This window comes from Heptranchias perlo, chromosome 7 (genome assembly GCF_035084215.1).
Source record: "Heptranchias perlo isolate sHepPer1 chromosome 7, sHepPer1.hap1, whole genome shotgun sequence".
Lineage (NCBI taxonomy): Eukaryota > Metazoa > Chordata > Chondrichthyes > Hexanchiformes > Hexanchidae > Heptranchias > Heptranchias perlo.
In genome coordinates, this window is record NC_090331.1 from 87921572 (window position 1) to 87936172 (window position 14601).

Here is a 14601-nt window from a genome sequence, read left to right on the forward strand (position 1 = left end):
TCATTGGGCTCAGTCAAGTTCACCCAATGCCATAATAAATGAGCTTCATTATATAAGCTCGTGATTTCTTAAAGGGCAAGTAAATGCTGGCCATGAATTAATTTCTTTCATTTTCATTATACCCCTTTCTGTTCAATTAATTCATTTCAACACCCAACTTAGAGATTTTCTATAACTATACGAGCCTGCTGGCATAGGGATCTGTGCCTTTAAGCTAATTAACAATAATTTAAGAAGGAAAAATGTGAGTAATGTTGTGAAAAGGAATGACTTTACAGCTGGGGCTTATTTCCTCTTTAAGACCTTAAGCTTGGCTACATGAGGAATGGCATATTATGACATAGTTGGTTTATGATGCTGAATATTTTTTTTTTATTCGTTCACGGGATGTGGGCGTCACTGGCAAGGCTGGCATTTATTGCCCATCCCTAATTGCCCTCGAGAAGGTGGTGGTGAGCCGCCTTCTTGAGCCGCTGCAGTCCGTGTGGTGACGGTTCTCCCACAGTGCTGTTAGGAAGGGAGTTCCAGGATTTTGACCCAGCGACAATGAAGGAACGGCGATATATTTCCAAGTCGGGATGGTGTGTGACTTGGAGGGGAACGTGCAGGTGGTGTTGTTCCCATGCGCCTGCTGCTCTTGTCCTTCTAGGTGGTAGAGGTCGCGGGTTTGGGAGGTGCTGTCGAAGAAGCCTTGACGAGTTGCTGCAGTGCATCCTGTGGATGGTGCACACTGCAGCCACAGTGCGCTGGTGGTGAAGGGAGTGAATGTTTAGGGTGGTGGATGGGGTGCCAATCAAGCGGGCTGCTTTATCTTGGATGGTGTCGAGCTTCTTGAGTGTTGTTGGAGCTGCACTCATCCAGGCAAGTGGAGAGTATTCCATCACACTCCTGACTTGTGCCTTGTAGATGGTAGAAAGGCTTTGGGGAGTCAGGAGGTGAGTCACTCGCCGCAGAATACCCAGCCTCTGACCTGCTCTCGTAGCCACAGTATTTATATGGCTGGTCCAGTTAAGTTTCTGGTCAATGGTGACCCCCAGGATGTTGATGGTGGGGGATTCGGCGATGGTAATGCCGTTGAATGTCAAGGGGAGGTGGTTAGACTCTCTCTTGTTGGAGATGGTCATTGCCTGGCACTTATCTGGCGCGAATGTTACTTGCCACTTATGAGCCCAAGCCTGGATGTTGTCCAGGTCTTGCTGCATGCAGGCTCGGACTGCTTCATTATCTGAGGGGTTGTGAATGGAACTGAAAACTGTGCAGTCATCAGCGAACATCCCCATTTCTGACCTTATGATGGAGGGAAGGTCATTGATGAAGCAGCTGAAGATGGTTGGGCCTCGGACACTGCCCTGAGGAACTCCTGCAGCAATGCCCTGGGGCTGAGATGATTGGCCTCCAACAACCACTACCATCTTCCTTTGTGCTAGGTATGACTCCAGCCACTGGAGAGTTTTCCCCCTGATTCCCATTGACTTCAATTTTACTAGGGAGTCTATATTATGACCTCATGAGTTTGGGAACAGGCCTCATTATAGATGGGCATGTACGCAGACTTATTTGTTTTTCAATACGTAATGAGCCCTCTTCTCTATCTGCTGCCTCCCTCCCCTCATAGAAAATGGTTTACCCCAATGTTAGAATGTTGCCTACTAAAGATGCTGTAACCCAACAGGTCAGGCAATTGTCCAGTCACTTCTGTAAAAGGGGCAAGCTTGCTTGATGGATCCTTGCACTGCTGAAATTTGATCTACGGGCTGTGTTTGAAAATGGCTTCAAACTATTGAGTTGTTCACGTTCCTTTCAACTGTGCCTCGATTAGTTCTTCATTGGTTTCATGCCTAGGCAAGCCAATTTTGGAGCCTATTCTTTTACCGGTCCTCCTCTGTGTAAATCACTTTGTAAACAGTCTGTTCCTCACTGTCCCTACATTTCAAAATGCTATAGCCATTATGGGTTAAGGCCACAACAAACAAGAGATATTTTTCACCATGGAAACAATTGAAAATGCTCGTCGTGACTTTCCCCAGTGGCTCAGGGTAGATGCACGGTGTGCTGTTCGACACATCCTTATGGTCGAGGAAAATCACGTCCTTTGATCCTCGTTCTGTGTTGATTTGGCTGATCACAACAACAACTTGTATTTATATAGTGCCTTTAATGTAGTAAAACGTCCCAAGGTACTTTACAGGAGCGTAATCAGACATAATTTGACACCGAAGCAGGTAGAGGTGGGATGCAGCAATTGGAGGGGAATTCACCTGGAGCACCTGCTGCTGATCACTGCCCAGGGCAAGGTACTGAATCGGATGCTGGCACCCAGGGAACTATATCCCGGTATTAGTCATTCTCTTCTGGAGAGATGGGGAGAAAATTGGATCCTAACTGCCTAGATTCACGCCATTGGTGGCCCACAGCTGAGCGTCTGGTCACAGACATGTTGTGGGAAGAAATAAGATGGGGGACCTCTACCCACTGCAACGTGGGAGGTGACATCTTTCGGATGAGACCTTAAACCGAGGCCCGTTTGCCCCCTCAGGTGGACGAAAAAGATCCCACAGGACTGTTTGAAGAAGAGCAGGGGAGTTCTCCTCTGTGTCCTGGCCAATATTTATCCCTCAACCAAAATCACTTTTTTTTTCCCGCGATTAATCATTGCTAAAACAGATCAACAGGTTATTAATTAGCTGCTGTGGAACCATGCTATTCAAAAATCAGTTGCTGCGTTTGGCTACAGAACCACAGTGACTACACTTCAAAAATTATGAAGGCTTTTGATAGAGTAAATAAGGAGAAACTGTTTCCAGTGGCAGGAGGGTCGGTAACCTGAGGGCACAGGTTTAAAGTAATTGACAAAAGAACCAGAGAGATGAAAAGAAATGTTTTTATACAGCGAGTTGTTATGATCTGGAATGCAGTACCTGAAAGGGTGGTGGAAGCAGATTCAGTGGTAACTTTCTAAAGTGAATTGGATATATACTTGAAAAGGAAAAATTTGCAAGGCTATGGGGAAAGAGCAGGGGAAAGGGATTAATTGGATAGCTCTTTCAAAGAACCGGCACAGGCACGATGGGCCGAATGGCCTCCTGTGATTCTATGAAAAGAAAAATCCATTGCCTATGAAACACTTTGGGACATCCTGAGATTATATAAGTACAAGTTACTTTTTTTTTCTTTCTTTGCCTTGCGACCAAGCTCAGTAAGCTCTCTACACAACGGTGAGACAAAGATCTTCGGTAGTAAGTGAATCGCTGTAATCTGGCTGAGATCTTAGCTAACTCAGCGCAGCTCAGGGATGGAACCTGGAACCTTCCCGTTCTGCACAGCTCAGTTCCACACTTGCATAGAATTTACAGCACAGAAACAGGCCCTTCATGCTCGTGGTCTGTACGACTCAGTTCTGCACTAGGCCGTGCAATTAGCCACTAAGCCACCAGGATGATCTTGACATACATCACTGAGCAACTCCAGTCACTTCTGTCAAGTTATTATATAGAATTTTACGGCACAGAAACAGGCCATTTGCCCCAACTGGTCTATGCTGGTGTTTATGCTCCACATGAGCCTCCTCCCACCATACTTCATCTAATCTTATCAGCATATCCTTCTATTCCTTCCTCATGTGTTTATCTAGCTTCCCCTTAAATGCATCAATGCTATTTGCCTCAACTACTCCTTGTGGTAGCACGTTCCACATTCTCACCACTCTCTGGGTAAAGAAGTTTCTTCTGAATTCCCTATTGGATTTATTAGTGATTATCTCATATTTATGGCCCCTAGTTTTGGTCTCCCCCACAATGGAAACATCTTCTCTGTGTCTACCCTATGAAACCCTTTCATAATTTTAAAGACCTCATCAGGTCACTTAACCATTGAACCACTGGGGAGGCTTTGACTAAATTGCAGCTTGCGGAGGGTCCAGGCCCTCCAGTTCGCCAGCAATAGCTGCGGAGAAGATAACAATTCTGGACTGACCTGACCACTCTATGATGGGAATGATAGCGCAGGCGAGAAACCTTAAAATAGCGAAAGTAGCCTCGGGAGGAGGGAAGTGAAGAAGAGAGAAAGGACGACAACAATAACTTGCATTTATAGAGTGTCTTTCACAACCTCAGGATGTCCCAAAGCGCTTTACAGCCAATGAAGTACTTTTGAAGTGCAGTCATTGCTGTAATGTAGGGAACGCTACAGACAATTTGCACGCAGCAAATTTGGTCCCGCAAACAGCAGTGTGATAATGACCAGATAATGTGTTTGTTGAGGGATAAATATTGGCCAGGAACTTGCTACCACATGGAGTGGTTGAGACAAATAGCATGATGCATTTAAGGGGAAGCTTGATAAACACATGAGGGAGAAAGGAATAGAAGGACAACTCCCCAGCTCTTCTTTGAAACGGTGTCATGGGATTTTTTACGTCCACCTGAGAGGGCAGAAGGAGCCTTGGTTTAACGTCTCATCTGAAAGACGGCACCTCCATCAAAGCAGCACTCCCTCAGTACGGCACTGAAGTGTCAGACTAGATTTTTGCGCTCAAGTCTCTGAAGTGGGACTTGAACCCACATCCTTCTTTCTCACAAGCGAGAACATAACATAAAAAATAGGAGCAGGAGTAGGCCACATGGCACCTTTAGCCTGCTCCGCCATTCATTAAGAACATGGCTGATCTTCGACCTCAACTCTACTTTCTCAGCCGATCCCCATATCTCTTGATTCCCTTAAAATTCAAAAATCTATCCATCTCATTCTTGAATATACTCCACGACTGAGCATCCACAGTCCTCTGGGGCAGAGAATTCCAAAGATTCACAACCCTCTGAGTGAAGAAATTCCTCCTCATCTCAGTCCTAAATGGCTGACCCCTTATCCTGAGACTATGCTCCCTAGTTCTAGACTCAACAGCCAGGGGAAACAGCCTCTCAGCATCTACCCTGTCAAGCCCTCTCAGAATCTTATATGTTTCAATGAGACCACCTCTCATTCATCTAAACTCCAGAGAGTATATGCCCATTCTACTCAATCTGTCCTTTTATAGGACAGCCCTCTCATCCCAATCTAGTGAACCTTCATTGCACGGTCTCTGAGGCAAGTATATTCTTCCTTAGGTAAGGAGATCAAAACTGTACACAGTACTCCAGGTCTGGTCTCACCAAAGCCCTGTACAATTGCAGCAAGACTTCCTTACTCTTGTACTCCAACTCCTTTGCAATAAAGGCCAACATACCATTTGCCTTCCTAATTGCTTGCTGTACCTGCATGCTAACTTTGTGTGTTTCATATACAAGGACACCCAAATCCCTCTCAACACCAACATTTAATAGTTTCTCATCATTTGAAAAATATTCTGTTTTTCTATTCTTCCTTCCAAAGTGAATAACCTCACATTTCCCCAAATTATACTCCATCTGTCACCACCTTGCCCACTCACTTAACCTGTCTATATCCCTTTGCAGGCTCTGTGTCCTCCTCACACCTTACTTTTCCACCTAGCTTTGTATCGTCAGAAAATTTGGATACATTACATTCGGTCCCTTCATCTAAGTCATTAATATAGATTGTAAATAGCTGAGGCCCAAGCACTGATCCTTGTGGCACCCCACTAGTTACAGCCTGCCAACCTGAAAATGACCTGTTTATTCCTACTCTCTGTATTCTGTCCTTTAACCAATCCTCTGTCCATGCTAATATATTACCCCATGAGCCCTTATCTTGTGTAGCAACCTTTTGTGTGGCACCTTATCGAATGCCTTTTGAAAATCCAAATATACAACATCCACTGGGTCCCCTTTATCTACTCTGCTAGTTACATTCTCAAAAAAGCTCCAGTAAATTTGTCTTTCCCTTTCATAAAACGATTTCCCTTTCATAAAACCGTGTTGACTCTGCCTAATCATATTATGATTTTCTAAGTCCCCTGATACTATGTTCTTAATAGATTCCAGCATTTTCCTGATTACTGATGTCAGGCTAACTAGCCTGTAGTTCCCTGTTTTCTCTCTCTCTCTCTCCCTCCCTCCTTTCTTGAATAACAGTGTTACATTTGCTACCTTCCAATCCACTGGGACCGTTCTAGAATCTAGGGAATTTTGCTAACCACTGAGCCATGGCTAACACATACCACCTTTAACGTAGAAAAACACCCTGGAGCACTTCACAGAGCAGCAAAAGGAATGGACAGCAAGAATTTGTGGCAGAGTTGGCTTTTGAAAAGACTTCTATTGTCAAGAAGGGAAGTAGAGTGATAAAGGGGCTTGAGGGAATTAGAGAAAGTAGGACAGGAAAAATAAGTCATTGCCTCCTTCAGTGAGGTAGGTGCTTCTTAAAAAAAAACACGAGAGAGGTGTATAAAAGCAGTTGATTTTGGTTATTTTTAAAAGCTTGTTCGTATCTGTTGAGAATTCTTAGTATTTAGCGCAAGGCAAAGTCCTTGTGCTTCATCAACTAGACCGTGTTACCGTATGTTTGTTTAGACAGTCTGGGCCTTGCATGTATTTTATCAAGTGTTTTTCTGTTCCATTTACCTTCAAAGAGAGTGTTTGATTCACCCTGCATTTAGGTTGTGCAGAGACCAACAATAACTCTTCTGACAGTCAGAAAGACTACAAACAAGGCCGAGACAGCTGAGTGCGGACGGATGGATGGATAAATGGTCCATCAGAAACATCTCGTTTTCTTTGAAGCAAAGCCCAGCTGTCTAGGTGAGCCACACCCTTTGTCTTAGCACAGGTGTGCAGTGCGCCTGGCCTCTCAGTAAAGAGAATTCACTCTGTAACCAAAGGAGCAGCACTTCAACTTAGAGGCTACCATGGAGGGCACTGCTTTGCGGGGGGGTGGGGGAGTCTGATTTTATTTCATTCCTGATCTGTGCTGAACCGATTGCTCTCATATAAATGCAAGCTCTTTCTTTCTAACGCCTTTCCCAAAGCGCTTTACAACTAATTAAGTACGTTTGAAGTGTAATCACTGTTGTAATGTAAGAAACGTGGCAACCAATTTGCACACAACAAGGTCCCACAAATAGCAATGAGATAATGACCTGTTACTAAAACTGTTTTGATGATGCTGGCTGAGGGATAAATATTGGCGAGGACATCAGGGAGAACTCCCTTGCTCTTCTTTGAAATAGTGCCAGGGGATCGTTTACATCCACCTGAGAGGGCAGACGGGGCCTTGGTTTAACATCCCATCCGAAAGCACCTCCAACAGTGCAGCGCTCCCTCGATACTGCACTGAAGTTAGCCGAGGCATAGAATACAAGAGCAAGGAGGTTATGATGGAGCTGTATAAAACACTGGTTAGGCCACAGCTGGAGTACTGTGTGCAGTTCTGGTCGCCACACTACAGGAAGGATGTGATCGCTTTGGAGAGGGTGCAGAGGAGATTCACCAGGATGTTACCAGGGCTGGAGCGCTTCAGCTATGAAGAGAGACTGGGAAGATTGGGTTTGTTTTCCTTGGAGCTGAGGGGGGACATGATTGAGGTGTACAAAATTATGAGGGGCACAGATAGGATGGATACTAAGGAGCTTTTTCCCTTCATTGAGGGTTCTATAACAAGGGGACATAGATTCAAGGTAAAAGGCGGGAGGTTTAGAGGGGATTTGAGAAAGAACTTTTTCATCCAGAGGGTGGTTGGAGTCTGGAACTCACTGCCTGAAAGGGTTGTGGAGGCAGGAACCCTCACAACATTCAAGAAGCATTTGGATGAGCACTTGAAATGCCATAGCATACATGGCTACGGACCAAATGCTGGAATATGGGATTAAAGTAGACAGGGCTTGATGGCCGGCGCGGACACGATGGGCCGAAGGGCCTCTATCCATGCTGTATAACTCTATGACTCTATGAAGTGTCAGCCTAGATATCTGTGCTCAAGTCTCTGAAGTGGGACTAGAACCCACAACCTTCTGACTCAGAAGCGAGAGTGCTACCACTGAGTCATGGCTAAAGAGCAAAGCTGGAATAGAGGATTGAATGCGAGACGCAGACGGGCTCTTTCATCAGTTTGAGATTCAGTGCAGAGCTCACAGGAGCATTCATTTTGATAACCAATTAGAGTGAAGATAACAGGCTTGTTCTCCGAAAAATTATATTCCTTAATCCACGATCGCGTCTTGCTTCCTGATCTATAATAAATTTTCCAAAGCCGACTCTCATGGACTCTCGCACCATTTGAGAATGAACAATGGCTGGAAGTGGAAGTTCTGATTCTGGACCAAGTGGAAGCGATTGTCTGTCGAGCTCGTGCTATGTTGAGCTCTGTCCCATTGGTGGTGTGGTACCAGTGCAGTCTCAGATTCCAGTCCACACTGTGGCCTTGGTCTCTCCCGCCCCCATCACAAAGGGGGCTGGAATACAAAGGGGTGGAAGTTACGTTACAGCTGTACAAAGCACTGGTTAGACCCTATCTGGAGTACTTCATTCAGTTCTGGGCACCGCACCTCAGGAAGGATATATTGGCCTTTGAGGGGGTGCAGCGCAGATTCACCAGAATTATACCGGGGCTAAAAAGGTTAAATTATGAGGACAGGTTGCATAAACTAGGCTTGTATTCCCTCGAGTATAGAAGAGTAAGGGGTGATCTAATTGAGATGAATGAAGGAGTTGATAGGGTGGATAGAGAGAAACTCTTTCCTCTGATGGGGGAGTCCAGAACAAGGGGGCATAACCTTAAAATTAGTTCGGGGTGATGTCAGGAAGCACTTCTTCACACAAAGGGAAGTGGAAATCTGGAACTCTCTTCCCCCAAAAAGCTGTTGAGGCTGGGGGTCAATTGAAAATTTCAAAACTGAGATTGATAGATTTTTGTTAGGCAAGGGTATTAAGGGTTATGGAACCAAGGTGGGTAGATGGATTTAAGTTACAGATCAGCCATGATCTAATTAAATGGTGGAACAGGTTCGAGGGGCTGAATGGCCTACACCTGTTCCTAAAACCAGAGACACGCAGTTAGTTCAAAGTCATGTTTGTGAATTTGACAATCTGACGGAGACTTTCCTGTTGTCTGGGAAGGACGGTTGCTGGCCTGAGAACTCAAACCCAAGCAACACAAGTACCTCCAGTGGCAGCTGCTGAAAACACCTGTCTTTGCAGTCTTGGTTCCCCCAGTGGCACTGAATTGTTTCATTTACAGGGCTGCCTCTTGCTACTGGAGGCAACCCTATCAATTAAAAAGGGGTTTCAGATACACTGGCCGGGAAATTGGACCCCGTTTCACTCATTTTTCGGGTGTAAAATAGTGGGGGGGGGTAGAATGACCAATTACGTGGGGCTATGTCTCATGCCCCAAGGACACCTGAAATACATTCCACCCCATATTGGTGGCCACCTAAAACAAGCATATGTTAATGAGGGGCCTAACACCAGTTTCAGAACCCCTCCCCTAAATTGGTCAGGGCTGAGCAGGTCATGCTCAGGTCTTCCTGTGGCCTGACCAGCAGACGTCAACTCAAAGGTAAGTTTATTTTATATTTCCCCTCGTTGAGCTGAGGTGCGGGAGTGCTCCTTCTGGCTACACAGCACTGCTACAGGCTGCTGCCAGCATACGCTTGCCCCCTTCCTCTTGCCCCCTTCCTCTTCTCCTCCCCCCTCCCCCCAGAACTTAACCCGAGGGCCACTGCTGGTGAGGCTAGTACTGGAGGCCAGTACACCGGCGAGCTGCCTCTGAACATCACCAGAGATACGCTGTTGAGGCCCAATTTCGGGCGAGCCTTGGGCCTCCAGCATCTTGCGCCTACTCCCAGCGCATCGACCATTTCAGGCCTGAAAACAGGCCCAATGAATATCTAGGCCGCTGTATTGACAGGACATGGTTGTAACAAATATGCTGTTGGTGAGTTTATCAATGAGTTCCTAACAGCTGGTTCACAAGATTATGTGACGGCTATTTAACAGTGAAGATTAACCTAAATGGTGCTTTCATTTACACAGGGCTGACAAAATGGAGAAGTTAGTCTCTGGGTTTTGTTTCTTAGGCTTTCTAAGTTTTCAAGATTAGGCCAGATTTGAAGAAAGTATAGAATTGTTCAGCTATTTCACACATCAATAATTAGTGCAAAAATGGAGAGACAAAATGGATTCCCGATTGTGGGAGGTTGTTCCTTGTCCTTCCAATGATTTTGTCCTTTCTATGCGTGTCTCAAGTTCCACAGGCTCCGGTGCCTCATCCAAATGTCCATTCTTCACATCTGGAGCTAGAGAGTAATTGGCAGTGGGCTATTCAACTGTGTGGGGTATCACAATGGATTCCATTCCTGTGCGCTTACCTGAGGTCTGCACACACAGAGGGGTCATTTTCACCCTGGGCAATAATGTCAAACCAGCTGAATTGGATCAGCCGCCTGTTATACATCTCTCCCAATTTTCGTTTCCATTAAAGCATTTGCAAGTTCTGGTGCTTGTTTTGATATTAGTGAGTGTCTACTGTTAATTCTTCCCAATCACTGCCATAATGGCCACACAGGTTGGCAGTGCATTTGTTCACACTTTATAAGATTGCAATAGTAAACAATAGTTGTGATGTACTGTTACTGGAGTCATTATCATTCCTGTAGAGTTTATAGAATATAGTACTACACATTGTTACTGGAATCATTATCACTCCTGTAAAGAATACAATACTGTATTACTGAGATTCAACACTCCCATATAAATGATAGAATAATGTACCCTGCCACTGGGTTAAATTCCTTCTCCGTGCGTATAATATACTGATTAAAATCTTTTAGTGATGTACCTAAGCTGAGCAGTTATCACCGTTTGGTAACGTAGGTAGGCTTTTTTTTTCCTCTGTAGGTGTGAGACTTGTGGAGCTGTGTTCCATGCCGAGTGCAAGTCGAGGAACGTTCCCTGTCCCCGGTGTGTGCATAGGGAGCTGCAGAAGAAGCCCCGGTCTTTCTGGCGCAAACTGGACTTAGACGACAACTTTGAGCTTTGCAGCGCCTTCGAATTCTCCTGTCCAAACACCTGATGTCCAGGTCAGATTTTGCTCCGAGTCGAGTTTGCCAGCTAATCTTTCATGGATGGAGATAAAAGCCGGGGTCTATTCTGATCTCTGTGTACAGGAACAAAATGAATTGAGAGAAGAGATTTTGTTGGTGAATGTAAGCGGGGTGCAATGGGACAAGGCGTGGTAAAGAACGAAGCACGTAGTGTAAGAGACTCCCCCCTCACATAATAACGCACAATGTAGATTGTATTTAAGATATATCCTTTGAGAGTTCAGTGTCTTGTCGCTACTTGCAATGTAAGAACCATCTCCTCTTTCTCAGTTGAAGACTCTTGAGTGAATGAACGTGGATTGGTTTCCAGTGGGTGCACGGAATTCCCCTTAATTTGGCGCTAAATTAGCGGCCTCGTTCCAAGCTAGAGTGCAAAATGGAGGGGTCACTTTGCTACGGTAGTGTTCTTAGGTTGGGGTTAAGGAGCATTCCTGGGCCGGAGCAGACAACATCTAATTGCATCTAATTTGTACAGTATCCAACTCTGGGAGAGCTTGATGTGGACACTGAGTGCCAAAGCAGAGTAAAATATTCCATTTCCTAATGCCAACATCATTCAACTTGGCACAAGATTCACCCCTTACCCCCAGAATAACAGGAATGTACCATCCAGAATCTACACACACTCACCAGTGTCATATTAGAGTTTGTTTTCTTTCTATTAACAATCCTTCTGAAAAGCATTAGGTTACCTTCCAAGATCTATTACTTATTGACCACCAGCTGGGTATTATTGGGGAAAAGGATATTTTAACAGTAACAGTAAATTTCCCGTGTGCTTTTAGAACAGATCAGATGCTCCATCAGTTTAATAGCTGCTTCCCTTTTTTTAACGTGTTTTATTCCACAATATATTTTTCTCCTTTCGTTTCCCCCTCTCCATCTGTTGTGTGCGGATATTCTGGGACAGCATTCTCTTTTCCTTTGGCTTTGGGCGGCCAGCGGGAAGAGTAATACGCAGAGCGTACAGCCGACTGGGCTACGCTCGAACTTATCCCAAGCTGTCACAGGCAGATTGAAGTGACAAACCACCAGGATTGGGCCCGTGATCTACAGAGTGTTATGCGATTCACAAGCAAACACTAGGGAAGAATTCCTGGCTTCTCACCAGGATCACTAGGATATCTAGAAGCTAGGGCTTACCAGCATCTTAACACCTTTAGAATTAATCGCTACACCGTTCAAGGGTGATGACACTTCACAGGATGCTGCACGGCAGTCATTTTGTTCTAGACCCACATAAAAGGCTTATGCAATTGGTCAAGCCTCCAGATTTGGTACCCATTCTCCCGATCATTGACTCACATCACTGAGCCTTACCCCGAGGAAAATTATAGAAGGGGGGGGGGAATGGATGAAATGGGGAAAGTGAGAAATAGGAAAGAAATAGTTAAGGCAAAGAGAAGGAATAGGTCCCAAAAAGCTTGAACAGGAATAAGTAAAATTTTGTTCTTGTTCCTTTTTAATAAGATGGAAACATTAGAGCAAAGTATTAATAACATTAACGTTTGCATAATTACAATGGTTCACAGTCATTGCCGCACCTGTGGAGCCCACGGGTGGAGTTTAGAGCTACACTATCAGCAAGGGGAGTGGGATTACAGAGGGTGCACAGTGAAATCATAGGCTGTGTACACTGGGGAAACTGGGATATAAAGAGTGAACTTTGGGATGACAGTGTATAGACAATTAGGGATGGCGGGGGGGGTTGTGGAATATCCTTTTGGGGAGCAGTTGGGATCTCGAGGATACCTAAAGGCAGTGCGGGCGGTGATAAAAGACGTGTTTTTCTCACCCACTTTTTGGAATTGCAGTTTTGAACATTGAGACCCATCAATCGTGTCCTACTGCACCTAATACTTAACGATGCGTTCTAGCTTCTCCCCTAACCCCGCCCCCTTGTTACCTAAGGTACATTTTGTCTCTGTCGGAGTCACTTCCTCCCATTAAAGTTCACGTGGAGCAAAAAAAATATTAAAAACTTAGCGATTTGAAAAGTTCATCTTAGTTGTGTTCAAAATGAAATTGCATTGAGTACACGGGTTTTAAAGGGATGGTTTTTGCATTGAGCACACGGCGAGCAGGTTTTAAAGGGATGGTTTTTGCATTGAGCACACGGCGAGCGGGTTTTAAAGGGATGGTTTTTTTAGCCTGACTCACTGGTTAGAGCCAAACAGTTACTGTAAATTGAGACATTCAGGGTCAGGTTTCGGGTTCAGGTAACAGTAGGCACTACCTAACCTGCCTTGCTACTGGTGCAATCCCACTAACTGGTACATGTACAAGTTGAATGTGGGCTTTGCAGCCAATTTGGGTCCAGTCTCTTTCAAGCAAGGTTTCCTAGTACAACAGCAAGCTGTCTGGCAGGGGCGGGGGGGGGGGGGGGGGGTGGGGTTGAGGAGATCACAGAGAGACACAGCAGCAGATTGCTGTTTAACCCTTTCAACAGCACAAACCTCAATTTAGGAGTGAGCATGAACATGAGGTCACGTTAGTGTGTAAATAATGTGTTGTCATGTATCGAGGGAAGTACTGCTGGATTTTGGAAAAGTGAAGTGAGCAGCATTGCTTTTTAAACAGTGAAAAGCAGAAGTGTTTGTAAGTGATGGTTTGATAGAGAAAAAACAACTGGAAATGTAACTTTTCGGTACACTACGTCACAGTACGGAGTATCTTCTGAAAGCTCTTGGGTGATGTCGCACCTCACTGACACGGCTGCCGTTACCTGCCTCAGACTCTGAGCAGACAAACGCCGTCTCCTCCAGTCGTTTTTTAAAAAAAAGCTGATGGGGCCGCCACTCGCAGTCTGCACTGTCCTGCCGTGACAGGATGACACGTCTAGTCAGCATGAGCAGGAATTCTGCACCAGAGAGACACAAGCTACACCAGACATGTGGGAACTATTATCTTTTATCTAATACCTGCTGCAATTATAAAGCTCTCAACTTGAAGTCTGCTGCTTTTATAATATAATATATTTATGTATATACATCTTGACAGGAGCAATTATCCTGAGATTCATTTTTGTACAGTTGGAGCCATAAAGCTGTCCTGAAAATAATAAAGGTATTTAATTCTATTGCACCACCATGTTGTTGGTTTATTAATTGTTGTTTTAAACACCCAAACAACTTCTATCATTCAGTGGGCCGTACTGATCAGAAAGATCCCAGATTTGATTATTAGTCTGTGCAATCTTCGCTGATCTCAGCTACAGTGAGGTTGAAGGCAGTACGATTGGACTCGGTGTGCCCCTGGAGGAAAAATCTTTTTGTTTGCCAAACACACAACTCTACAGAAACTGTTTCTACTGGTGGGAGGGTCAGTAATCAGAGGACACATTTAAGATAACTGGCAAAATATCCAGGGGGGAGATGAGAAGACTTTTTTTTTTACGCATTAAGTTGTTCTAATCTGGTATGCATTGCCAGTCACGACCTCAGGACTTCCCTAAGTGCTTTACAGCCAATGAAAGAAAGACTTTTGGAGCGTAGTCACTGTTGCAATGTAGGAAACCCGGCAGCCAATTTGCCCACAGACAGCAATGTGATAAAGACCAGATAATCCGTTTTAGTGATGTTGATTGAGAGATAAATATTGGCCAG

At 44.9% G+C, this 14601-nt stretch overlaps 1 protein-coding gene across 2 annotated transcripts in view; it reads left to right on the top strand.

The window, feature by feature from the left end:
• plekhm3 (pleckstrin homology domain containing, family M, member 3) overlaps window positions 1-13360 on the top strand; it is a 94937-nt gene extending 81577 nt beyond the window's left edge. Inside the window, exons 8-9 of one of the 2 annotated variants that reach the window (XR_010963472.1) lie at window positions 6554-6695; window positions 10791-10872. Coding sequence is in view for 1 of the 2 variants with exons in the window: in XM_067988079.1 (XP_067844180.1) it covers window positions 10791-10965 (175 nt within the window). In the remaining variant the exon portion in view is untranslated. Of the gene's footprint in view, window positions 1-6553; window positions 6696-10790 lie in introns of both variants that reach the window. The other variant, XM_067988079.1, reaches the window with a different exon arrangement.
• Window positions 13361-14601: the final 1241 nt, after the last annotated feature.